Here is a 27214-nt window from a genome sequence, read left to right on the forward strand (position 1 = left end):
ACTATTTCTTTTTTTAAATATATCACATATTTTAAAGGATAAAAAAAATTGCGGAAAAGTAGGATGGCCTCCTTATTTTGTTGTTTTGATCCTTCTACAAAAATTAATAACAGAAAGAATTATTTTAGCTGAGTTTTTATTTTTTGAAAATAAAAACAATTTTTATACTTTTTAAAAAAGCTTAACCCCAAAAGAGTCAGGGTGGCCCTTACACTTTTAGCAATATCACACCCGGCTTAAGATAATTTTGATATCAAAGTTTATACATACATTAACAGTCTACAGTTTAAGAACTTCTATCTTCACTAGATTGTTAAAAAAACAAATGATATCTTTTAATAAAAATGCACCCTCAATAAGCTTTCTCTTCTTTTCACCCAACAAATAAAAAGCATTCCTTTTCTTGTTTTAGTATTTATGGCATCAATTTTCTTATGAAATAATAAAATTTTTAAAAAAATTAAAACGAAAATGAAAAGCAAGCAAACAAAGAAACACATAAGATGGTGGTAAAAAAGAGAGAATACACTAGAGTGGACAGAGAATTTGAATATAATAAGCAAATACTGAATGGCTCATTCCAGAAAACACCTAGAGGGTTGATTAATATGTGATGAATAACGAGAAGATGAAGTAAATTGATACGGTTAAACGAGGCTACTACTTAAATATCTATCATTCCCTGTAAAATCTAGGTACCATTACCAAAAAAAATCAAAAAAAGGAAGGAGATCAAAAGCACCCAATAACCATTTTAGCCATTTCAACTTTCAGCACCCAAATTTTTAGTTTAGTCTTTAGGATTCGTATGTTAAGCTATCATTTGTAACTGAGATATTCTTGTTGTAAGTACAAAAAAGATGTCAATTACAGAGAGATATAGTTCTACTCGCAGCCACCAGCAACAACTCCAGCATAATTCTCTTCATATCCACAAGGGCCAGGAACATATGCTTCAGCAGAGACATTAGCAGAATAAGATTCACTGCTGCCGGGAACATCAGAAACCCCACATGATGAACCATCCAAATGATAATCTGCTACATCACCATAAATGCTTGAATGACGGTAACTTGCACTCCGAAAATCATAGCCACCGAATTTGTTGCCTACAAACCGTTGGCCACGACTACTAATTGATCTCTCAGCATATTGGTTAAGCCAAACAGGAACCTCCTGATTTGCTTCCCTCATGAGCTCAGCAAGTGACTTTGCAAGTGGCAGGTTCTTGTCACTGAAGAAAGCAGTCGCCAGTCCAGATTTACCAGCACGTCCGGTTCTTCCTATCCTATGAACATAGTCATCTATGTCCTTTGGTAGATCGAAGTTGATAACATGGGCAACATGAGGAATGTCCAAGCCTCGCGAAGCGACATCTGTTGCCACCAGTATTGGAGTGACACCACTCTTGAATGATTTCAAAGCTCGTTCTCTTTCCTTCAAATTACACAAACCAATGAATATTTTGCTAAGTTACAAGGTGACACATATGGTATAAATATGAAAAAAAAAAAAAAAAAATTTCCAGAAACTGAAAAAATATCACTGCTTTTTTTGTGACAATTTTCAAAACATATCATATAAACAACTTCTTTACACCCAATACAATTTATCATCGGTGCACTAAATTAATAAAACCTACTGGGAGAGAAAATAAAAAAATAGAAAATAAACACACACACACACACACACACACAAGTATAGAACGTTTACAGAGGGGTGACATTGCACCTAGTACAGTCTAGTAATTCCACAATCTATTATACAGGGGGCTTGAAAAGTTTAAGTAATTTAAGAAACGTGTATGATAAGGGTGTCTCTTTGTTAGAACTAGGAAGACACTAGTTTTGGGGGTAATTTTGTATATGGTATTTGCATAAGGATTCTACATTACCAACCGCAAAACAGAATTCAGCAACTGCTGCAACTAATAGAATAAAAACAGAATAACCAGACACACTGTAAAATAATTTATAGGTTCAAGACGAAAATAATCAAGTAATCTTACCATTTGCACTTTGTCTCCATGTATTGCTATTGCTGGAAAACCATTCATGGACAACCAGCATTCCAACGCATCTGCTCCTTTCTTTGTCTCCACAAAAACCAGGGTTAAAGCAAGCTGCACCAACTATCACAAAGTTCAATCATTTTGGAAAACAAGATCTCCACTGAATAAGTCCGTATAATGAATGAGAAAAAATTGACACTCTAAAATAATAAAGGAGCTAATCAATTTTAAAAAGTTCATAAAATAGCTTTATAAACACCATGCAGAGGAACACATACGAACAAACAGCCACCACACCTTTCCACAGCTTCCATTTGCTGTTTGGGTATGAAGAATCTTCATAAGATGGCTTCTTTTATCCATATCCAGAACATAGTCAACCTTTTGCACAATCAAACTAGTGCTTGAACCAACTCTTCCAACGGCAACAAATATGTAGTTTGAAAGGAAATCCGATGCAAGCCTCTACAGAATATCAACAAGTAAAAATTGGTGAGACAAGAAAACCATTCGATATAATCACAAGAGAAACACTCACTAATTGATTTTCATCTCTTTCCACGATAGTCAAATTAATTTACACTTGCAGCGGGTTTCTCACACAAGGGAACAAAAGGCCAAGAGCAACCACCTGTATATCATTTGGAAACGTAGCACTGAATAACATTGTCTGCCTTGATCCTGGTTGAGGCATGTCCAATTGCTCGACAATCTTTCTGATCTGGGGCTCAAAACCCATATCCAGCATTCGATCAGCTTCATCTACAACCAAATGCCTTATCATTCTAAGGGAAACTCTTGCCCTATCAATCATGTCCACTAAGCGCCCAGGAGTGGCAACTAAGATATCTACACCTCTTTCCAAATTTCGGAGCTACAAAATCAAAATTAGAAAATAAGAATCGTGCACATAACATACAGAACTTAAGAACATTTACAATCGTCAACATAATGAGGGCAATAAATACATGCAAAAAGTTGCCTCCAATATCAACCGCAGAGTACAGGAAAAGTTATTGGAGCAGTACCAAAAAAGGGGGCAGATTAGCAAAATTTGTCAGTACTAGGTTCCTTCTTTTAGTTCAAAGCTTGATCAACGGACTAATCTCACGTGCTTTAATGAACACATACAAAAATGGTAAGGTATATAGACAATATACTCAAAAGATAAACTCACGCAAGGCTAGCAAAACCCACCACAGACTGTATTTAGACCTGATGGATAAATAGCACGCAAAAGAGAGACCAATTGAAAACCATACATCCTTCAAATAGAAAGTTTCTAGAAACATAAGTGACTTGTATTGCTGAATGCCTTCGCGAGGATTCAAAATTTAAAATACATTTCTTTTCGCTTTTACATTGTAATGAAGCAGCAAACAAATCAATGCAAAATAAGTGTACAACCAAGTGAGTGAACGCAACAAATAGCTTCAAGATTCAACTAAAGTGTCACAAAATTACAAAATGCAAAATATGACAAACATTAAAGCAAAATACGAACGAAAAGAAGTGGACCAACAAAACCAAATCAACAGAAAGCAAACCTGCAGAGTGATTGATGCCCCACCATATGCAACAGCAATCTTGACCCCAGTTTGAAAAGCAAACTTCTTCGCCTCCTCATAAATCTACCATAAAACCCACAAATCCTGAAAACTACTAACCAAACTATCTTAAACCCAAAAACAAAAAGCAAGCACTAAATCGAATCAAATATACCTGACTAGCCAACTCCCTAGTTGGAGACAGAATGAGAGCACTAGGAAACACAGTCCGACTAAAACAAAACTGAGGCTGCGACGTCGCGCACCTGTTCTTCAAGACACCACTGATGATGGGAAAGCAAAACGCCGCCGTTTTTCCGGAACCAGTCTGAGCACACGCCATCAGGTCCCGGCCGGCCATGGCAATGGGAATCGCGTGACGCTGAATAGGGGTGGGCTTCACGTATTTACACCTCTTGATGTTGTTGTTGACACGATCACCCAAATCGATCTCCAAAAAGGTATCAACCGGCGGGGGAATTTCAGACCCAGTAGCCTCCACCGGAATATCATCGTAGGCATCAAAGTTGATACCCCCACCGACGTCATTGGCATCCTCCTCACCAACATCAAGCTCGTCAAATCTGTCGCAGATATCAAATGGGTCTTGGTTTATTAGACTTGGGTTTTGGCTCGAGTTTGGGTACGAGTTCCATTGCTTATCGTGGCGAGCCCGCCGGACATAACCACGCCCACGGCCTCTACCACCACCACCTCCACCACGTCTCGGACCGCTTCGTCCATGGTTTTCTCTGTCAACAAAGCGATTAGAACGGAAACCATATTGAGTTGACTCGGAGGTAGAGAACCCAAACGAGTTAGCGTTGTGATAAGCGGAGACACCACCGACGTTCCTGAGATGATGAGGAATGTAGCTGGGTCGAGCCGGGCGAGTTGGTTTTTGGGTTGAGCCATTGACAGCGTCAGACCAAGTCATTGTCATTGCGCTCCCCCAAGACCCAGAAAAAAAAAAAATAAATAAAAATAAAAAAGAGAAAACACTACGAAATAAAAGAACAATAACCCTATAGCTCTAGCTCTTAGCTCTAGGGCTATCAAATACTACGAAATATCTGGGATGTAAAAATGGAGAGAGAAGACAATGAATGAAGGCTTATTCTATGTATAAGCCGCGTGTATATATATATATATATATATACATATACAACTATAGAGGGTTTACGTACGGACATATATTAGTTGGTTAAAAATGGGGTTTTACATATTTTGGCATATGTCATGTATAGGTTTATGTATAGCTGAGAGGAGGTGAAGAGCTTTTGCAGTGTGACAGTATACTGTCACAGTAAAACAAGCTCTTTTTCTGAGTTTAGCTTTTTTCTCCTTCTGTGAGTCCAGATATAAAGCTGCAAAAACCTAATAGGAAACAAAAAATAATAATAAAGAAGAAGAAGAAGAAGAAGAACAGGTGCAACCTTACAAACAACTCAGAAAAATCAACACGATTCACGACGAGAGAATAGAGAGAGAGAGAGAGAGAGAGAGAGAGAGAGAGAGGAAGAAAGCAGCTTCCGAGAGTGCAGGAACATGGGAGAGTGGAGGCAATGCTCTGTTTCCATGTTCATTTATTTAATGGGCGTGAGGAAGAGTCAAAAATCTTTCTCCATATCACTTTGACGATTATATCCTCTTCTTTCATTTTTATATCGAGAATGTCTGAGATTATATGACGTGGAACTTCGTCGTTGGAGACTGCAGAGAGATAGAAATGGGATATGTAGTAGAGGATAAGAGCGTTTTTTGGAAAATATCTTCACGTTTATGGGACTTTTGTCCACGTGGAGTGCTGGCATTTGCGAGAATGCTGGTGGCAAGGGGCCCAGGGAGTGATGGTATTAGTTTTCCCATACGCGCAATAAATGTTCGTGGTGTTTAATTGTTTGGGGGAGCTGAACGGCCATGAGGGTATAATGGGGAATGTGCATCATTGGGGTTTTAACTTTTATGCGGCGAATTGAATATATGCTGTTTGATTCGACCAAAGTTTTCGTAGGACGATTCATGTGGGCCACAATGCAAGCCCATTTAAAAACAAATATAAATTCATAATTAATGCATGTTATTGGAATTTTATGATTTGGTCAGTTAAAAGTTAATACCAACCTCTATATATTTTTTTGATGAATTACCAAACTTCAAATTGGTTACAAATAAGTAATGTGCAAAGGACAAAAATATTCAGAAAAAAATGGTGCAACCTTTTTACGATAAGTTAACTAAAAGCAGACATAGGCATTGCATGGGGCACTAATATAACATTCCAGGACGTTTCTTTCTCTATTTTTTTTATAAACATCCCCAGAAAAGCTGATTCTGGTCGCCTTTGCATATTTATTGTCTATTTAAAAGCTGCTTGTCAATGGAAATTTTTTCTTTTATTAAAAAATAAAAAAACGATAATAAGTATTCAATGGAAAGTTGGAAAAACACATCTTATGGGTATTGTTCTTTTGGGGATGTCTTTCCTCCTAAGCGCCCTTGATCAGACCACAAAACAAAGTACAAATAACCCAATATTTACAATGTGGAGGCAATTGAATCATGACAAATTACTAACTATCACCGTGTTAAAGAGAAAAGATTTACAACCAGAATTCCACATCTCGTACTCCATTGGCACGTTTGAGAACCAAAGGCCAATTCTAAGATACACAAGTGTCAAAATATGGGAGGAGAAAAGATTTAACATTTTTTTTTTTTCTTTTGATGGATGAGGAAAGATTTAACATATGGTTGCATATATTATGTGGCTAATATATACAAAGAATGCAGTTTCCTTAGCTTTAGAAGTTCATGACAGCATGTCATTTCCCATGCAATTGTCCATAAATACTGGGAAAGAATTAGTTATGGTGGAGGTTCTACGACACGCTTCTCTACCAGTATAAGCTGAACGCCTGAGGCATATCAGGTATCCTTGAGTCCTTGACATTATTTCGGTTAAGCCATGCAAGGAGAGTATCAGGTATATCATCCGGTCAATAAACGCCTTTCTTCCTCCTCAAGTCTTTCCAACCATTTAAGTCCCAGATCACATCCTGCTGTTGCTGCAATCTGGAACTGTTTTTTTGCCATGTCTACCGGATCTATCACAAGGCTTTCCACATCCTTTCTTGTCTTCTTGGCTAAAGAATTCCTCTTTGAGAATTTTGTTAAAGACTCTGGGATCTGGACACCTGAAATATGCCAGCATACACATGAAGATGTCATTGCACCCCAAAAATTCAGAGTATCACCAACCACTACTGTGATGTCAACGTTGTTTAATGACTCACTTTTGTTCCTATTCTTCAAATATATAAAATAATTGAACAAAAAAACTAATGCTTAATATCTTTAGGTGACATAACTAATCTTCTTTAATTCACCAGCTACACGATACAACAAATGAAGTATGAGTATAGACCATAGAGAACTAACCTTGAAGTAGAAGAGACCCATATGCTATAGCTGCACCAGCATGTCCCTGTACATATTTCAAGTGAGAGGCTATAAGTGAATAAGCTAAATGAGAAGTGAAATTCCAATTACAAAGTTGAAACTATTGCTTTCTTGTAGTTTTCAAAATTTGCAAACCAGGTGCCCTTACATCTAGTTAACCAAAAGCTATGATTCCAGGGAGTGGACAAACTGAAGAAAATTTTAGACTTCCTATTTTATTTTGAGTACCACATGCACTAATTTTACATGTTAAATTTTTCAATAAACGAATCCATTTTACTTGGGAGATTTCATAATTATGAATTTAGAGATTCATCTAAGCTATTTCAACCAAGAAAATCTGCCTTAAAGTGCTTATCCATGTCAGGTGTGATTTCATAATGACTAACTCATAGTTGTTACTCACATCTCTATCTCTCTGAAGTGTTCAAATAGGTGAAATTAAAAAGTCAGTCTATACCTTCTCTGATGCCCTATGAAAACACCATAGTGCAGAGGCCATATCCTTCTTCACACATTCCCCTGTCAAATACACAGCACCTAGAAGATAAAGAGCACCTGGATGCAACTATAAAGCAGCAAGACACAGTAAGGTTTCGAGGCTTATTACGGAAGCAACATAAAGTTTAAATCTGCATTTTTAAAAGATACCTGATCAACAGCCTTCTCCAGATAATAAAAAGCTTGTTGATCCGATTGAACATAGTCATTCTAGCAAAATAAACCAAGATAACAATCATTTTATAGTGGACTTAATAAAATTATAAGGAAAAAGAAAAAAAAAAAACCATTATATATTTAGTAGACATAAAAATAGTTAAAAGAAATTCAAGCTAACAATAGAGAAAATAAGAATGTGAACCATAATGTTTTACAAGCAAATGCAAATCCATATCAAGTCCCCCAAATGACAAGAAAAGGGATAAAAAAAAAAAAATTACATTTTAAAAGAAAAGCTTTTAACAAGATGAACATTTTTAAAATTATTTCTCCTTTTCATATTTCCATATTTCTAATTGGTTCTGGGAACAGTATGTCTTGACATTTTCATCTAGAAAACTAAGTCTGTTTTAAATGGAGGAAAATGTCACGAAACAAGCATTTTTAACATAGGAATTCAAATTCCAAAAGATGTTTGCAACAAATGGTATGGCCTTGCTTGTCAAAAACTGCTATAACAAATTCAGTTAGTCTTAGACCGGGGAAGCAAAGCTATCCAAGCAATTGCAGTACACGATTTAAAATTGCTTAACCAATATAAAGAATAAAACAAAATGATTCACATGTAATAAAGAAACTATCATATGGAGAAATCTAACCTCAACTCTCAGTCGACAACCCAGTTCGTATTGTGCGTCTGGGTCACCCATATCTGCAGCTTCAACCAACAAAGCAGCTCCTCTATACAATGGAAAAGGTATTAAGTCAGTTAGATAAACACAGATAACCAGAAGAGGTAAAATATATTGACCTGCAACTGATATGATAAAAATGATAAGAACTGGTCACGCAGATGACTTTTCGAATTGTCCTTTTATTCATTACACTGAAGGTTAAAAGAAAGGCTATGAGGATTTCTTAGCACATATTTCAACATTTTCCCTCTAATGTTTGATCTATACATAACAATCATTGCAAACCTCATTTGTTGTTTCCATTTAACATCTTTAATATATTAAGGGAGAAAAAAAATAAAAAATAAAATTAATAAAAAATAAAAAACAGCCAGAGTATTTTTCTTCTATTCTTGTAAGAGAGGGAAACTCCATTAGACTTTCTTGGACGTCTTGGACATAGACCTCCATTAAATCAGTCACTTAAGAATGTAGCAAACGCTACTTACATTGCTTTACATGCCCCGGGAACATGGTATTTCAAATGCAATTTGGACAACCAATACCTAGCATGGGTATTGGAGTTGTCTGTCTCAAGAGCCAACTCAAAATTCTCCTTTGCTCCCTGATTTCATAAAAAACAAAAAAAAAATAATGATAAAAAATTGATATTGCTGGACTATAAAACAAAATCATCCCAAAACCAATTCTTTAAACTGACTACAGAATTAATCAGCCAATAATAGAATATCAACCATTAAAAGAAAATATACAAATACTTTACAGACCCACTTGCACTAAAAAGGAAAATTTACAGTACCCTGAGAAGAGGGATAAGACGGCGGTCATTGGGCTCGCAGTAATCGATAACTCTGTCAACTTCTTTCAGAGCACTCCACCCTTTGGCTATCAGCTCCATGGCCTTCTTGTTCCTACTATGGAGCTCTCTCTGATACAAAAACAAAGCTGTAAATAGGATTTCCAGAGGAATTTAGATTGGGAAAGTGGGAATACGAAGCTGACCTGTTGTTTCCATAGAAGAAGACCGAATCCGGCGGGTCTCAGATGGGGCTTTCTGATGAGTTGTCTCAGCATTTCTCAGCCTCCAGGAGGAGCAGAGCAGAGTGAGGCGGCGAGAAGACGGAGCTGGTTTGGTGCGACTGCGGGTTTAGTTTTGACCCGGTAAAGAGCCATTGTCTTGTCTTTGGGCCTATTGGTAAAGCTCATTTGGACTTTTAAAGAAATACAGCCCAACTTTTTCCTTTTCAACTGAAGAAGAGAAAAGTTGGAGCATGAATCATTGGAAAAAGGAACGCTTACTTTGCAAAAATGTGTGGGCTTACTATTGGAGAACCATAAAGTCCAGAAGGATTCGAATCTTCACTTTCACCAACTTCAAATGTTTGACCAATTGACAATGAGAAGGATTTTATTCTTTTTTAATGTTCTTGTAAATCTTTCTATTCGCCACCATATAATAATTGATGATATATATTATCATAAGCCTAAAGTCAAATTATATATGTATTTATATATATTATAGAAAATTAAAATAAAATCAAAATCCCACGAATGAGAATTTGATAACCATCACGATATATATATACATCTTTAAAATGGTATAAAACCACAATTAAATAATTTTAAATGCTTTTTAAAAAAAAAAAGAGTAAAAAATTAATGAGTTTAGGTGACCGTTGAGAATTCTTTGTGAAACTACCATACACAATCTTAAGAGATTGTAAGATTATTTTTATAGTTATATGAATTTAGTAACCAAACCAAAATTGGAAATATTGTTACTTGTTGCATTGATTTAGTTAGCTAAACTCAACACCCTACGACTGAAGATGCATTGAACAGCAATGGATGGTACATATGCAATGATGCATAAGCGACTATCATGTGGAGCCAAACTAAGAAAAAAATCTGACATGAATCACATGACCAGTTTGCAAGCTTGAGTACTTGGCATTTTAATTTTATCCCAAATGACTTTTGATCTAAAGTATATTAAATTTCAACATAGTCCTTTTTATTTTTGTAGTTGTAATAAATAATATGCCTTTCTATTTTTATAAATTATATTTGATCTCTATCACATTTTAATTTTGTTCTAACAACATAGGAACTACTATTCAAATAAATAAATAAGAACTAAACAATTAAATTTTTTTTATGAAGTTATCCTTATTCAATTAAATAGTTCGTTTAGCAATATTTTTATTAAGAGTAATTTTAATAAATTAAATAAAAATCTACCTATTAAATGCAAACTTACGGATGCATATTTTTAAATAGCCTCTTGTTAATTTCACCTACAAGACAAAAGACATATTTTTAAGGGACAAAAATCAACAATGCATCTATGTACCTTTTATTATAAAAATTTTCTCTGATAAAATTGAAATCTTGATTGTACAATTCCAATGTCGAATTTATGGACCAATTGTGATTAGTCTTTTACTTAATGATGCACTAATCATATAACTCTTGTTATTTTCACCCACACTTAAAAGACACGGAACTTTTTTTTTTTATCTCATCAAAAAAGACAAAGAGACTTTTATATTATGACTATGAGCTAAAGGACAATTTACCTCTTTTTTATAAACTTTCCTTGTCACAAAAATTGGAATCTTTGCCGACAAATTGATACCACGAGGTGCATAATACAGAACATAAAAGATCTCATAAACTTCAATTTTGAGATTTTCTTTTTGGTATTTTGATAGAATTTGGTCTTTGTTGCATTTATAATTAAGATAAATAAATAAAATTATAATATAAATTAAAATTATGCGCTCTTTGTGTATGAAAAATTAAAAAAGAAGTAGGGAGAGAGATCTGGGAAATGAAAAGAGTAGGTAGGGGCATAATGGTAATTTGGGAAAACTCGTCGCATAAGTCGTATCGCGACGAGAATCTCCGGGTTTTCCTCGAGGCGACAAGAAAGAGGGAGGGAGGCCCAAGAGGCTCGCAAAGGCAATAAAAAAAAAAAAAGCTGTGCGTCTGAATTTGGAAGTTTAAAAAAAGGCAATTAAAAAAAAGAAAAAAAAAGAAAATGGGAGCTGTGAATGTGTGGGACGCTAAGCAATCTTCAGTTTCAGACGAACCTCCGAACAACAACAACAACAACAACAACAACAAATCTATGACTACAATACCCACCTCCTCTATCTCCATCGACCCTTCTATTCCTCTCTCAGAGACCAAACCTCGCGTCATGTCCGTCTCTCTTTCTCTCTCTTTCCTTTTTTTTTCCGTACATTTCTATGGCTTTCCATCTGGATTTCCTCATTTCCTTCTCGCTTTTCTACTTTCTGTGGATTTTAATTTTGAATTCCATTCGGTCGTTGAGAAATTCGTCAGGAATATACGGATGCTAATACTAGTATAACTTCCGTTTTTTGAATTTTCTTTAATGAGGCGATTATTCATTGCTTTAATGTTAAAAATTCTTATTTAATAGAAATTTTTTTGGTTTAATCTGCTTTGTTTGCAGAGAACTATGCAAGGATTTGTTCGAGAAATGGTCAAAGCTGGACGATTCATGCTTCTCTGTTGAGACAGTTTCCGGAGGCATCACAAATCTGTGTGAGTGCTTGTCGCCTTGTCTTATATTATTATCGGTGGGTCAGCATCAGAGGGATGGAATATATAAATATGAAACTCTTTTGAAGTCTGCAACAAATAAGTAAGAAAATCCCTTGCAATTTTAATTTGGAGGAGGTATACTATAATTGAGAACTGGTGTATTAATTCCTTGCAGTGTTGAAGGTTTCTGTAAAGGAAGATGGTGGAAACAATGTGTCCGTGACTGTCAGGTTATATGGGCCTAACACCGACTATATAAATCGTGAACGAGAATTGCAGGTGATTCTATAACCTTTAGAGATGTTAAAATTGTTAATATCTAATGACTATTCTTGTTATCATTTCGTTTGTATTCTTTTGGTTTCAATGAATTCTGCTTCTCAGCCAAAAAAAAATAATAAAATAAAATGATTCATTTGTAAAATCTCTGTAAGTTTATAGCTGTCTGAAACTTTATTTGGAATGGACATGTAAAACAATGAAATGAGTGATGCATGGTGAGGAATAGAAAATCTCAAATTCCCCTGTGGTCAAGCTGGGATTGGGAGTTCACCTACCTCACGGTAGCTGTTCGATGAAACTGTGGAATGACAGAAGGAATAGTCAATTTGTTTGTGCCTTCGCTAAGTTTGGTTCTGAATAGGGGAGTCATTTAACATTCCTAATTTGCCTCCCAAATTTGTGTTTGGGAGCATTTGAAGCAGTTTCTAATGTGCTTTCAGTGAGTGCAATTGGTTTCAGAATAGAATTTGATATAGACTTTTTTCACAAATTACAAAGATACTAAACTGTTGATGCTTGTTTGGTGTATTTGGGCAGTGTGTAAAGTCAGATTTTCAAGGGTGTTGAGCAATTTCTAAGAAATGTTGTGGCTACTTTTCTCATGCTTGTTTTGGGGAGTTCAGGAGTTGTTTTCTAAATCTTAGGTTGTTTTATATTGACATTATTGACTATCTCTCTCTCCCTCCTCTCACATACACGCATTCTGTTTTCCTTCTTGGTTTTTCTTTTATTTGGTAAATCTCTTTGATGTGCTTGTTGTGAATGTGGATAATGGCCCCGTATCATCCTTCTTAACAAAGATGGGGTTTCTGTTTCGATATATTCTATTTACAGTTCTCAAGAACTTAGCTTTCCTTCTTTATACACTATTTGGCTTAATATTTACTCACTACATGTTATGTTTAGGTCATCAAATACCTCTCCACCGCAGGATTTGGTGCAAATTTGCTTGGAATTTTTGGCAATGGGATGGTCCAATCTTTTATCAATGCTCAGACACTTACTCCATTAGGTAAGACATAAACATCGAAGTAGAGCTGGTGGTTAGATTTTCTTGTGGATGGAGTATGCAAAGTTGTTTGTTTGAATTCCATAATGGCCTCTTTTGCCTTGCTAGACATTTATTTCGATAGATGACTTTTTGTGGTAAAGGTAATTGCAGGATGTATGTAAAAGTATTTTCAACTTATAAGAAAGGGACCTTACAGAAGCCACAGATAGTTAAAAGGTCAAGAAGATAATAAACTGTATAATTATTATTATTATTATTTATTTATTTATTTGTTTTTGACAAATATGCATAGCCTTCATAATTCTTTCCCCTCCACCTAGATGAGTCAACCTTTTTTACCTTTATTTGACAGGATGCTTTGTCCTCAATTGTTCAGTACGGCTGAATGGAAGTATCCTAAAAACTATAGCAGTCAACCAAAAAATTTTATTCTTTTTTCTTTACTTTTGACATGCTTTTAGTTTACCCTATAAGCATTTTGTAATCCATCTTTCATACAGGAGCAGATGTTTTCTATCCATTTGATATGGAAAAGAATCTCGGACTTTTTTTTTTTTTTTTTTTTTTGTTTTTTTTGTTTTGGTGCCTAAAAAATGTGGTGTAGTTATGGTGTTTTATTAATTACTTTTGTCAATTATTCTAATAGTTTCTTCATCAATCTTACTCCTTTAGGCCACTTACCATATTCATTTTCTTGACACTGGAAACTCAAGTTAAAACTTAGAAACTGAAGGTCATTTTAAATTAACCATGTGCATTTGCAAGGTTCTTGGTGACCTGCAACCTGTCCGCTGACAAGATTTAGTCTTTTACCTATTTTGGCAGACATGCGAAAGCCAAAGCTGGCTGCTGAAATTGCCAAGGAACTAAGAAAATTTCATGAAGTGGACGTTCCGATTTCAAAAGAACCTCAGTTATGGATAGACATGTTCAACTTCTACGAGAAAGGTTTTCACTTAATTGGATTGATTGCCTCTACTTTATGTTTCATACTCTTGTTAGCTACTTCTATATGATAAAATGAAATTGGCCTGATTTCCAAGGTTTAGCAGGTGTATTATCTGTCTTGATTTCTATACTATTTCTGTCACATGTGATTTTTCTCACAAATATTTTGCTTTACTTTGTTTCAGCCTCTGTTCTTAAATTTGACGATATTGACAAGAGGAGGATGCATGAGGCCATTTCATTCAAGGAAGTATATGAAGAAATTGTTAAGTTAAAGGTAGCTTCTATTCTTTTTGATTTACTTGCTTGCAATTGTTGTGGCTTTTCTTCTGGACTATCTAGAAGTTGTAGCATGACAAGAAGCTAATCTTTTGTTTTTTATTGACACCAATGCATTGTCTCCTCAAATCCTTATCAATATAACCAGATTAAGACCTCCAAAGCAGTTATTTCTATAAATTGGCTGTTCGTCAGTGAATGATAGATGGGTGCAGGAGTTTAATGTGTGAGAGTGTACATGAGATGGTAGTATTGCACCAAAGTTGTCAGAGCTTTCTTTGTTGATGTCTACAGTATATTCGTCACTGTCAATATTGTTGTAGTCTTGAACAAGTAAGAATGTAAGATATGACCTCTATTATGCAGACAAACAATTAATAGTTCAGCATCCTTGACCCCTGAGACATCTGGATGACCTACATTCAGTTATTATTAATAACCATGAAATTAGGATTTTATATTACAGAATATCTGATGAATGTCGAGGAGCACTTTTGCTAAAACTCAATGCATGCCCAGCTTAGTTAGGATTTTCTATCCCTTTATGTGGGTTTCTTCTTGGCATCATGAGTTAGTTCTTATTTGGGCGACTGTAGAAGTTTTCTAACGATTATCCAGTACTGATGGGAAAAAGAATTGTATGCTTATTTTGTTATAAGAAATGTTTCTGGTTTTTGCAGTTAATTATTATCTTATTTTGTGGAGTATTTGCAGTACAGTTGTAAAAACTCTATATCTATTTACATAGATTTGTCTCCTGATAATCGAACAGGAATTGACAGGACATTTTAATGCTCCGGTGGTTTTTGCTCACAATGACTTACTTTCTGGAAACATAATGCTTAATGAAGAAAAAGGTATTCCAGGAAATTCACTTATTTTTTGCCCATTTTTGTTGACTCCTGTAGAATCATATACTTTGTGTTCTGTTAAAAGAGTCCTTCTGGATTAATTGCTGTGATATATCTCTATATTGTTATAGAGGTGGATGTTAAATATGTATATGTTACTGTTGTGACACATATTATTGAATTCCTCTCTCTCTCTCTCTCTCTCTCTCTCTCTATTGCTATTGCATTTAAAATCTGTTTCTGCTCTCATGAGCAGCTGGCTAACACAATCAGGTTTATCTGATAAAGTTTGGTAGGAGTTAATTGGTGCGATACAGAATTTGCATGCTAATTTGCGTTTACTGTACACGAGTCAAGCATATCTAGTCCTTTCAGGATAACGTGAATGAAGTTTCTTAACAACACCATTATATGAAAACGTCCATATGATGGTATCTATTTGTCATAGAATTTTGAATATCTGAATACAAGGATACTTTCAAGCTTCATTAACTATGCATGGTTATTTAATGCTTAATGAAGAAAAAGGTATTCCAGGAAATTCACTTATTTTTTGCCCATTTTTGTTGACTCCTGTAGAATCATATACTTTGTGTTCTGTTAAAAGAGTCCTTCTGGATTAATTGCTGTGATATATCTCTATATTGTTATAGAGGTGGATGTTAAATATGTATATGTTACTGTTGTGACACATATTATTGAATTCCTCTCTCTCTCTCTCTCTCTCTCTCTCTCTCTATTGCTATTGCATTTAAAATCTGTTTCTGCTCTCATGAGCAGCTGGCTAACACAATCAGGTTTATCTGATAAAGTTTGGTAGGAGTTAATTGGTGCGATACAGAATTTGCATGCTAATTTGCGTTTACTGTACACGAGTCAAGCATATCTAGTCCTTTCAGGATAACGTGAATGAAGTTTCTTAACAACACCATTATATGAAAACGTCCATATGATGGTATCTATTTGTCATAGAATTTTGAATATCTGAATACAAGGATACTTTCAAGCTTCATTAACTATGCATGGTTATTTAAGTATAATTTAATTTGAAAGCTATGTAGCTAGATCAGAGGGTAAGGAATGCTCAAATATATCTTTTGACTTGTATGGCTTTCATTTTTACCTGTTACTTACCTCATTGCTTTTTTCTGACAAATGTAGGTAAACTCTACTTCATTGATTTCGAGTATGGATGTTACAACTATAGAGGCTTTGACATTGGAAATCACTTCAATGAATATGCTGGTTTTGATTGTGACTACAGCTTGTAAGTCATTTTTCTCTTAATGATTTTTAATTTTTTTGAAGGGTTCATGCTTTTCATTTTATTTAGTAATTGCATTTCAGATTTTTGACTATTGACCTGGATGTGAATGCAGATATCCAAACAAGGATGAACAATACCATTTCTTTAGGCATTATTTACAACCAGACAATCCACTTGAGGTATGCAAAGGTGGCAAAGTTTGGATGCAAATCTAAAAATTAAATATTGGCTTTGCTTTAGTAAAAAACTTTTCAAGTTGGAAAAGAACTTTGAAAACTTTGGCCTGAAATGGAAGACAATTTTATTTTCCATACGTTGTTTGTCCAAGTAATGTTTAACTTGGTGCATTTGTACCAGATTTAGTGTTGCCATTTAGAGGATATTGTGACGGCAGTGCTTGGACTCTACCATTTGAATTTTTTTCCTCTGTCAAAGGATGACCTAATTTAATGAATTCTGTTTTGGGAGGCCTAGCTTGTAATCCAAATTGTTAAGAACCTCTAGCTAATAGTACACCCTTCACCAAAAATTAAAATAAGATATAAAACGAAAAAGGAATACATTTACCATGGGGTCTTCTAAAACTTATTTTCAAATAATTCTTCAGACTAAAGTGTAAAAGTTGAGGTTGACTGTTTTTGTAATTTGTCATAATGTTAGTTTTTAACCTTTGAAATGACTTAATCATCAACCAGTGATTGATGGTGTACAGATCTGCCTGTATTTTTTTATATTGTTTCTGAGCTGTTGTCATATTGTATTCGGTTAATGAATAAGTTACCAATAGCCTGTGTGGGAGTCTGCTTTATCATGTATTTTATAAAATTATTGCCTTCAATATGTCAAAAGAATCTAAAAACCAGAAAAGCATGAAGTCAAGACGCATCTTTGTCAAAGTATATGACTTTGATCCACATGATGGTAATTGGGGATCGAAGTTTCAAAGTTAGGTCGCATCACACTTGGCACAAATAGCCATTTTACTGAGTGCGTTTAGGATTTGTATATGTGAATTTATGAAGCTCTACAGTTAAATGTTATCCTCCATTAATATCTGTTGAATTTCTAAATAACAGGTTTCTGAGAAAGATCTGGAAGCTCTCTATGTCGAGGCAAATACTTTCATGCTAGCCTCACACTTGTTATGGGCTTTGTGGGGAATAATTCAGGTATACCTATTTTTCTCCATTTCTGGTTCACTTCCAACTTATAATTAAATAAATTTATTCTGTTGTCATCAGGCACAAGTGTCTCCAATCGATTTTGACTACCTTGGTTATTTCTTCCTGAGATACAATGAGTACAAAAGGTTGAAGGATAAGCACTTCCAGTTGGCGAGATCATATCTCTCAGGATCTGGGACATACTTAAGTCTGTCTTTCTAGAAAGCATTAGAAGGCCTGCATATGATGAATTTGAAAGGAAAGTGATTATTATTTTCCTAGTTAGATATTTTCTGTATGATATCCTTTTGTAGTAAAATCTAGACAAAAAGTGAAAAAAAAAAAAGGAAAAAGAAAAAGAAAAAAAGAGATATGAGCAGATAATTTGCATTCAGATGTAATTCCTAGCAGCATTGTATTTGATCTGTTGTAATCCTTTGTCAGTCTATTCATGTTCAAACACTTGTGACGAGTTTGTTCTCATTTTTAATCCTCTCTTTTGCCTCGTTTTATTTTTTTAATTATTACATTTTTTTATTTTTTTTATTTTTTTTTGGGCCAGCGACATGGATTGAGTTGGTTCAAACTTTTTATCATAATTTTATGTGACACCATTAACTTTGAATGATGGGGTAGTATAGATAAGGTTAATAATGCAAACAAGATAAGATTTATTATATGATTAAGATCATTAATTTGGTTAAAACAAAATTTTGAATGTATAAAACTTTTTATATATTTGGTAATTCATTTGGTTTGATTTAATTTGATTGTTTTTCTCGTGGCCTAGAAAAAAACCAATTGATGTAAATTTTTGAAGTTCTGTAATCCATCATAATCGATTCTCACATTTCAGTCGCAGTCTACCAGCTTGGATTAGTTTGAAGCTGGTTTAGTTTATTACAGTGGAAAGGAAGAAGGAGACGATGAGAATGGAAGATGTAAATACGAAGCAGCAGCTCACGCAAAATCGTTAATTAACCACTGCTTGTTATCACCTGTGGGATTAGTGTTCATGTGGTAATTATTAACGGATGGCATTTTTTTTTTTTGAATTTTTTAATGCTAAAAATCTAACATAGGTAAATAAACCTTTTTAATGCTATTTAATTAAATCATATAGGATGTAGATCCAGTTATGCTCAATTTTTATGATTGACAGGTAGTTGCAACAATTTACAAGGAACAAAAAATATATAAAATATCCTATAATTTAACAACTAAACATCTACGTATTATATAGAATATTTGTGATAAAATTTAACTGAGGTTGATTTAATTGATAAATCAATCAAATCTAGTTATAGTTTTAAAATATTTAATAAAGAATTGAAAAAATATTACAAAATAATAAAAAAATATTTTCGAGACAAAAATTCAACAAACACATTTCAATCACAACAGATAAGTTGACAATGCACTTGAATGCGGGGCTAGGCGGATTCATACACTTGCATACACTTGAAAATGCACCAAAATTTCATCAGAAAAAGATGCATGTCCTGTCGTGCATGAGGCCTTACATGTCATTTTTGTCACTTCAAATTGAAGGATCAAGTTTGGACAAAGCTTCTGCATTGAATTAATTAGTGAAATTTCATGTTTTGGTAGGAAAGCACATGTGCACATAAAATTTTGTGGATCCCACCTGTTTGTGCATCTTATGCCAACATTATTTTGACCCAAACGATGGTTGAATTTAACTTAAACTTCATTGTCTTGTTATACCTTATGCTTTTCCTTCTTTTTATTTTTTTTTAATTTTTTTTTATTTTTTTAAGAAACATTATTCTGACCCAAACGAGGGTTGAATTTGACTTGAACTACATTGTGTTGTTATAACTTATGCATTATTATCATTATTATTATTATTATTATTATTATAAAACCCTGCATTGTCTTTTTCTTGTTATTTTTAATTTTGTCTGCCATTGTAGGTTGGAAAGTTTATAACTGATGGAATTTTTTTTTAAACTGAATTTAAAAAAAAAAAAACTATAATACAAGATTTATTAATCAATTTTAAATAATATAATTTTTTTCTCAAAAAATTATAGATAATAATAAAAAAATAAAATTTGTCCATATATTTTAAAATTAATTTTTTTCATAAAAAAAATTATAATACCATATAATCCAGGGTATAGTAAAAGATATAATTATTCCTACCTTTTACTCATTAATTATTAAATAGCTTTATGCAGCTATGAAAAAAGTTAATGAAAAATAATTAGAGGGCTGTTTATAGTAGAAATAATAGGTGATTTATTAGCAAGCTGTAGCTATAACAATCCAGGCTTTTTTACTATCTTTCATAACAATAGTCATATTTTTAGCACCTGTCTTAGAACTTATTACTCCGACTTGACCATCATATTCATAATCTTTGGCAGAATGCCACTATCCCATCTGAAAATAGTGAACATCAAAAATCAACTTAAAAAACTTAGGTTCTGAGGGTAAGTAATTGGAAATATCCAAGCTGAAGGAATCTTGTTTGTACTGTCATGCATATTTTGAAAATCCCCATTTCACCCATGTACATTCTATTCACATGCTATATCTCCCTTAACATGCTCTTAACAACTTAATTCCCATGTACGACTACAAGTTATTTTACTTGGGTATGAACATTTAAATTATTCAATTGCAAACATAGTGGACAAATAAGAATTGATTTAACAGAAATTCCCCTGGTTTTCAAGATTGATTGCGTTTTTCCCGCTCAAGAAACCCAATTAATGTTGAAGACTAGCTCGAAGAAGAAAAAAACAAAGCTTTAGATTTGGCGTAGAAGAGCTAAGTGACCCTTGTGGCAATGGCAACTACCTAATGAAAAATGAAGCTTTCAATTTTCCAGTTTTGACAGCTACATCTTCAGGAATCTTGGCCTCTGGTCTATCCCCTCTTAACAGAACTGCTATGTGCACGTAGTTCTGAATGAAAATACACATAATTTCTAAAATTTTAAAAACTAACATTTGTGTATTATATGAAATATTTGTGACAAAACAAGTCCAGCAAAACAAGCATCTTCCTCATCTATTGTCTACATTTCATGGTCCACGTGAACCAACAACAATGGAGTTGTGCGTTCCTTGCCATCATCATCTTGGCAAAGCTTTTGGCTTCTGTACAATGTCATTCTAACCCCTCCAATCATGGTATTTCAAAAACATTAAAAAAAAGAAAAAAGAAAAAAGAAAAAACCCAAAATGCCCACCTATAATTCAGATTGTAGTTTAAAGTCTAAGCCTGAAGAACTTGACAGTGAACTATGTGACTCTTCAGACGGTTCCTGCCAGCAAGGCTTGACCATAGATTTGTGACCATAGTTTTGAACTGTCCTTTCCCAGCAATAGTTTCCCATAGATGTTCAGCAGTAGCTCCCCTGTCATCACTGGATTTTGAAACATCAACAAGGGAGATGCTCATGTTATTCCGTATGATGCACAGTTTTCCATTAAGTGGAACTAGAGCAGCCGCCTCCAAGGCCCGAGAATTCCCCAAATGAATCTTACTGTCGATGTGCTTGCTCCAAGAATCTGTAGCTTCATCGTAAACCCTGAGTTTGCAACCATCCTTGCAGTCTAAAGCATAGAGGTGGCCATTCAAAGAAGCACTTGGATTCCTCCAGCCTGTAACCATTCCATCATAAACAGGATACCAGCTATCATTTTCTGGTTGGTAAACCTCACTCAACACCTGGCGGTGAGACCCTAGGCCCTTCAAATACCATTTACCCTCATAAACAACCCCGATGAAGGGCACCATTGCAGTGCTCATATCCGAAATAAATGACCATCGGTTCTTGTTGGGATCATAGACTTCTGCTGATCTCAAGGACCGGTGCACTCCTTCATTTTCTCCACCAGCAACATAAAGGCAGTTATTTATGACACATGAGCCAAAAAAATGCCGCCGCCGAAGCATATCTGGGGCACGGTGCCACTTATTGGTCCTGGCACTATAAAAGATAGCTCGTCTCATTGATCCTTTCAGGGGATCTTTGCCACCAAACAAATAGAGGTGGCAGCCACTGAGAACAGCACAACCAAACCCAAGAGCTTCCGAATATTCCTTGGGAATGGGGGGAAGGGGCTGCCAGAGCTGGTATACTGGGTCAAAGGCATGCCATGAGATTTTTCCATCACGGTCTCTCTTAATGATGTATATCCATTCTTCTGCAATGCCAAGACTCCTTCTTAAGGAGTAAAAGAAGTTACCAGTCAAAAGACGATACCATCTTTTACAAACTAGCCGGAGTTTACGGTGCTCAGCCCTTGGGACCCGGATCAGGCAAGCAATAGCAAGGTCATCAGGAAGTCCAGGAAGCAGAGGGGACTGGTTACGGCTCCTATCGCCACGTGGTGGCTTATTCCTAGCTGGATGAATGGACGGTTTAATGTCAGGTTGAAGACAGAGTTTTGTCCCAGGAACATATCTTTTTGCTCCAGCAACAGTTTTCAGGCCAGCATCTACTCTACATAAACATGCTGTACTGTCAACCTGCAAAGGAACATGTATATTAATATAAACCATTCTAGCTATTGTTATCCATATTTGAAGCAAGTCACATTTCTAAGTTATCCGACCACAATTAGGTCAAGGGATAAGTTGTCGGTAACATACCACCAGATAGCCAGTCATACATGTTGTTCTTAGTTAAAGGAAATTACATGCATGATCTCTTCCACACACACACATATACACACACGAGTAATTCATACTACAGCTTTGTTTGTCCATAACAGTAACCTCATTTTCTGATCCAAATTTAAGCATCTAAATAATCTTATGAAAGACTAAAAACCATCTAGAGCCATGTAATCACACAGGAGCATAATATAATTATTATCAACAAAGAGATGAAATTGAATATGGAGATAAAGTGAAAAATAAAATAAAGAGCAAACTTTGAATTTGGCAAAGCAGCAAATCTCAAAATTAGTATCTCTACTACAAAGATGGTGCCAAACAATCCATCCATCATCTGGAAACTCTGTGCTTAATTTAACACTAAGGAAGAATATTTTGCCCAGGCATACGTAGTTATGCAGCATGTTATCATGACAGTAGAATTCAGACTACAGGTGGAGATTGGAATCAATCCATTATGTCTTTTCTTTCTCAAATCCTCAGTTTTAATCACATGAAACATATACGTTTCAGGCTGTAGTATATTAAAAAGATTTTCTCTGGAGTCAAGAAAGGAAGCTGGCATAGACGATCTTCGTTCATCATCAATCAACTTATTTCATGGATAATTTTACTACTGATGCTTGAACGAGGAATAAACTATATACAGAGGGGTGTTGCAGCAAGTCTCTGAATCAGAATTCACAACAATGCGATGACCAAAAAAAAAAAAAAAGAAAAGAAGGAATTCAGAAGAATGCTTATTAGTTTTAGATTAAACATCTGGTTCAACTAGCTCTGATCGGTATCTCACTATGAGTTCTCAGAGAACAATTTCGAAATGAATTTGGACAATCAGAACAAATATGCACATATAGAAATAAAATCAAAACAAATTTGACAACAGTAAGAACCATAAAAGGAAAGCCCAGCCCAGCAATAAGACTAAAAACATAGATAAAAAATAGAAGGTTGACAGCGAATTTACCAGCGGTGGTTGTATCACTCTGTCCATTTTCTCTTCTTTCAAAGCCTTGCCAAATCCACCGAATTTACCACAAATTCCCACTTCAAAAAATCAATTAATTTATCTCTCAATCATAATGTCCTTACATATAACAGGCAGAGCTCACAAATGCTTCACTCATCATAAACCAACTTCTACGTCACCAATAAACATCCAGAATTCAGCATCATAATGTTTAACGCAATTTCTAAGACCTCTACAAAGATTCTCTGAATGATACTGCACAGATGTGACCTCTAATTGTTCCTAAATCCGGGGCCGCAGTCAAAATCCGTATGAAGAAAACCATAATTCACCAAAATCAACCTTAAGAATCCCGAGCTGAATACATTGCACATGCAAAAATCCACGAACCACACGAAAAGCAAAGTCAAAAACAACACAAGCCCAAAATTGTTTACCTCACAATCTTCAAAACCCACTTCCAGAATCAAAAACCCATAATGAAATGCCTCAGCAAATCAAACGCCATGGCTTCCATAGCGAATTATCAGAAACCCCAAATCTTATCTTCTCAAAAAGAGAGAGAGAGAGAGAGAGAGAGAGAGAGAGAGAGAAAGAGAGAAATACAACTGCAAAAGGCTCAAATGCGAGACAGCAAGAGAAATGGGGGGGGGGGGGGGGGCGCAAAGGAGAGCACTGAAAGAGAAGATTGGAAAACCCTCTCACTATTAATCATCAGTGGAGTTGAGGGCCCATGGCCTCAACGGCACAACCTACCAAGCACAAGAATGTGTTCAAGAAGAGAGAGACACAGAGAGAGAGAGAGAGAGAGAAAGAGAGAAAAGCAAACCTAAACCATTAAAGGAGGAGAGAAAGAAAAGGTTTTGAATGATGACACTTTGGTGGTTGTCTTATGGGGGAGGAAAAATGAAGAAACACATCATAAAAATGGATTGGAAGATAGCTGTTTGTTTGAGACTTAGGAAGAGAGAGAAAGAGAAAGACAGACAGAGAGAGTGGAGATTTATGAGGGTCAAAACTTATATGCATTTTTTTTTTTCTTTTCAATTTTTTAAAATTATTTTACTCCATTAAAAAGCGTAGACAAAGATTCAAAAACAAAATATAATGGATCCCACAACTTCACAACCCCACCAAATGCTATTAAAATTATATAAGATTTTCTAGTATTGGTAAGTCCCACTACATCATTTTTATTCCTACTCCACAAAGGATATTTTTGTCATTGTACAAATTAAAAACAAAAAAAAAAAAATGGATCCTTTTCAATTCTATCCATCTCAGCTTATGATCACAATGGCCATGTGATTATATAAGATGAGAGCAGTTTGATTGGAGTATGATAACCAACTATTTGATTTATAATTTTTTTTAATTTTATATTTAAAATTTTATTTATTTTTTTTTTTCAAATATTAAAGGAATGGATTACATGGGAGCTATTTATGAATTTTGAAAGAATTTATACATGATTATAATTTTTAGCTAGTGATAATATTGATTAACAAGTTATATGTAATAAGGGTTTGACTTCACAAATGGATCATGTTTATAATTGTAATTCTAAACCTTCATATGGTCGAAATCTTTTATTCTATTTTTTCCATTCCATTCTTATATAATCAATGATACAAAATCATTTCAGTAAAATTATTTATTTTTATAATTTATTTTTTTCTGTTGCTTTTTTAAATTAAGGCGATATTGCATTTTTTTCAAAAATTTTATGAATAAGGTAATATTATATCATTGTTTTATTTTTTTGATCAATACTATTGTATCATGGATGTGGAAAAGGATCCTTATTCCTCATCCTAAAATTGCTAAATACATTCAAGTCCACGACCTCTTTTTATAATGAAGAGGAGACTTTATGAATATGATAGCCACATGAAAGTCCTGTTTGAGCGAGCATTATTACTAGAAGGGTTTTATAGGAACGGGGCATTTTTATATTGTGACCATGCAAAACAAAAAATAAAAATAAAAAAAAGAGGAAAAAGAAAGTATTACTTTATAGGATGTCCTACAATTATTATTATTATTATTATTTTGGGGTAAATAGGCACAACTGTCTCAACTACCTATTTTGATCATTTAGCTCTCTCTGATAAAAAACCTTTTGGGCAAACAAATTTGAGTTTTGGGTGAGCAAAGACAATACCTGCAAATTTAATGTTGTAGGGTTGAGGAAATAGTTAAGGGCTCTACTTGATATTATTATAGATCTTCTTAATATATAAGATTGGTGTTGAAGACTTGTTTTTACTTTGATCATAAAATGGCTCTGTAAGATAACTTTCAAGTGGTCTAGAAAGTCTTAATATTCTAATTCATTTATGTTGATTCAAGTTTGTAAGAGACAGGGAGTAATTGAATTCTCCAGAGTTGAAATTTCTTCAATTCGTAACAAAATTTCAAAACTAAACCATTTTGTTTTTTTCTTTTTTGTTTTTTTTTTCTTTTTCAATTTATTCATCAAAATAACCATTTTTGCTGGTCACATCTAAAAATAATCTTCACACCCAAAAGTCATCACAGCTGGAAGCTCCTAACCATTTGTCTACTCATTTTTGTCTGGTTCTAATACTTCTATGGAAGGATCATGACAAAGTGTCAAAATATTTCCATTTACTCTTTTTTTATTTGCTTTCCAGAGAACAATTCAAATCATACAAACAGACCAATTCATATCAGTCAATATAATAAACCCACTTTATGAAAAACTTCAAGAAAATTGGAAAATAGAATATTAATTAAAATAATCTTTTATCTTAGTGGCAATCTGATCTTCCTATCAGGAATATTTTTTAAAAAACTTTCTAGTTTATTTTGATTAGCTACCTGCTTGACCTGCATGCACTGCATAGCTTCATCATAGAAAAAGTAAGAAACAGAGGAAAACAAAAACAATCAAATTAGTTTAATGGAAAACTAAACGTTTACTTCTTTGCATGAAACTTAATTGAAGAAAATGAGAGACATCCTCTTCCTGATAGAGATGTATTAAAAATTGATTGATGTTTGGTATTGCAACGAAAGTTTGTCCAATTCAAATTGAACTTATTCTCAGAATTTTCAGATTTAAAGATATCAGGGTCGTGTAAATGCCATGTGGATCTCTCACAGAAAAGTCATACAGCTTTTGCTTTCATTCAATCGCGTGTTGGACAAATAAGAGGTTTACAATAAACAAAATCAATTCAGATTTTGCAGCTCATTTGGTCCAATCACTTTCTGCAAGAAAATCCCATTCCACAAAAGATAATATCTTTTCTGCTGTCTCACTCTCACAAACAGAGTGTGTGTGTCTATATACATACATACATATATATATATATATGTATGTAACAAATCTCTTGTTAGATTAATGTGATGATATTATATTAATGTCTTTAATTACAAATGTTTAATTTGTTAAATTGGGCTTTATACTTGTATTCTAAAGTTAAATCTAAATTGTTGATCAAATAAATTTTTAATATATTGTTATCATATCAATTTGATAAAAGACTGCTATTTTGTAATTCAGTGTGTTTATACATCAAGTGATGCAAACTCACCAATTATTCTGAGCACTAAGTTAAGAATGATCAGACTACTTTTCCTTTTTGGAGAGGATGTTGAAAGATGTCTTTCCCAACTTGGGGGACAAGGCATGGTTGAGGGTCTTTGCGGGGACTATGAAAGTCATTGCAGTGGGGTTCACATTTACTTTCTCAACCATCACTTCACAGTTCCCTTCTTTTTTTTTTTTTTTTGTTTTTTTTTTGGGGGTAATAACACCATTACTTCACAGTTAACACCAAGGAAATTGTGCAAATGTAGACAA

The 27214-nt window shown here is 34.3% G+C and overlaps 4 protein-coding genes across 5 annotated transcripts; 1 reads left to right on the forward strand and 3 right to left on the reverse strand.

Annotated features, from left to right (window-relative positions):
• Positions 1–728: 728 nt before the first annotated feature.
• On the reverse strand, positions 729–5117 carry LOC107419614 (DEAD-box ATP-dependent RNA helicase 52C). Of its 2 annotated transcripts, none has more exons than XM_060813119.1 (6): positions 3734–5117; positions 3559–3642; positions 2643–2885; positions 2309–2476; positions 2009–2131; positions 729–1437 (listed from the first exon to the last, which is right to left on the reverse strand). In XM_060813119.1, exons 1-6 carry the CDS (start codon positions 4499–4501, stop codon positions 886–888), a joined length of 1938 nt encoding a protein of 645 aa, XP_060669102.1. In that variant the 5' UTR covers positions 4502–5117; the 3' UTR covers positions 729–885. The 2 variants fall into 2 exon arrangements, with proteins under 2 accessions (XP_060669102.1, XP_015883848.3); XM_016028362.4 differs by having other exon boundaries at positions 2009–2122; positions 3734–5116.
• A 1004-nt stretch (positions 5118–6121) lies between these two features.
• LOC107419609 (uncharacterized) lies at positions 6122–9537 on the reverse strand. The gene is made up of 8 exons (XM_016028358.4): positions 9378–9537; positions 9175–9303; positions 8864–8979; positions 8340–8421; positions 7672–7731; positions 7481–7588; positions 7000–7045; positions 6122–6755 (listed from the first exon to the last, which is right to left on the reverse strand). The coding sequence occupies exons 1-8, from the start codon at positions 9447–9449 to the stop codon at positions 6550–6552; spliced, it is 819 nt and encodes a 272-aa protein (XP_015883844.2). The 5' UTR covers positions 9450–9537; the 3' UTR covers positions 6122–6549.
• Positions 9538–11253: 1716 nt separating this feature from the next.
• On the forward strand, positions 11254–18246 carry LOC107419603 (probable ethanolamine kinase). Its single transcript, XM_016028349.4, has 11 exons — positions 11254–11582; positions 11860–11951; positions 12127–12230; positions 13140–13245; positions 14071–14193; positions 14379–14470; positions 15245–15329; positions 16485–16590; positions 16703–16769; positions 17667–17759; positions 17832–18246. The coding sequence occupies exons 1-11, from the start codon at positions 11419–11421 to the stop codon at positions 17973–17975; spliced, it is 1176 nt and encodes a 391-aa protein (XP_015883835.3). The 5' UTR covers positions 11254–11418; the 3' UTR covers positions 17976–18246.
• A 2463-nt stretch (positions 18247–20709) lies between these two features.
• On the reverse strand, positions 20710–24408 carry LOC107419605 (F-box/kelch-repeat protein At1g55270). Its single transcript, XM_048464659.2, has 2 exons — positions 23380–24408; positions 20710–22262 (listed from the first exon to the last, which is right to left on the reverse strand). The coding sequence occupies exons 1-2, from the start codon at positions 23404–23406 to the stop codon at positions 21003–21005; spliced, it is 1287 nt and encodes a 428-aa protein (XP_048320616.1). The 5' UTR covers positions 23407–24408; the 3' UTR covers positions 20710–21002.
• Positions 24409–27214: the final 2806 nt, after the last annotated feature.

This window comes from Ziziphus jujuba, chromosome 1, assembly GCF_031755915.1.
Source record: "Ziziphus jujuba cultivar Dongzao chromosome 1, ASM3175591v1".
NCBI classification, from domain to species: domain Eukaryota; kingdom Viridiplantae; phylum Streptophyta; class Magnoliopsida; order Rosales; family Rhamnaceae; genus Ziziphus; species Ziziphus jujuba.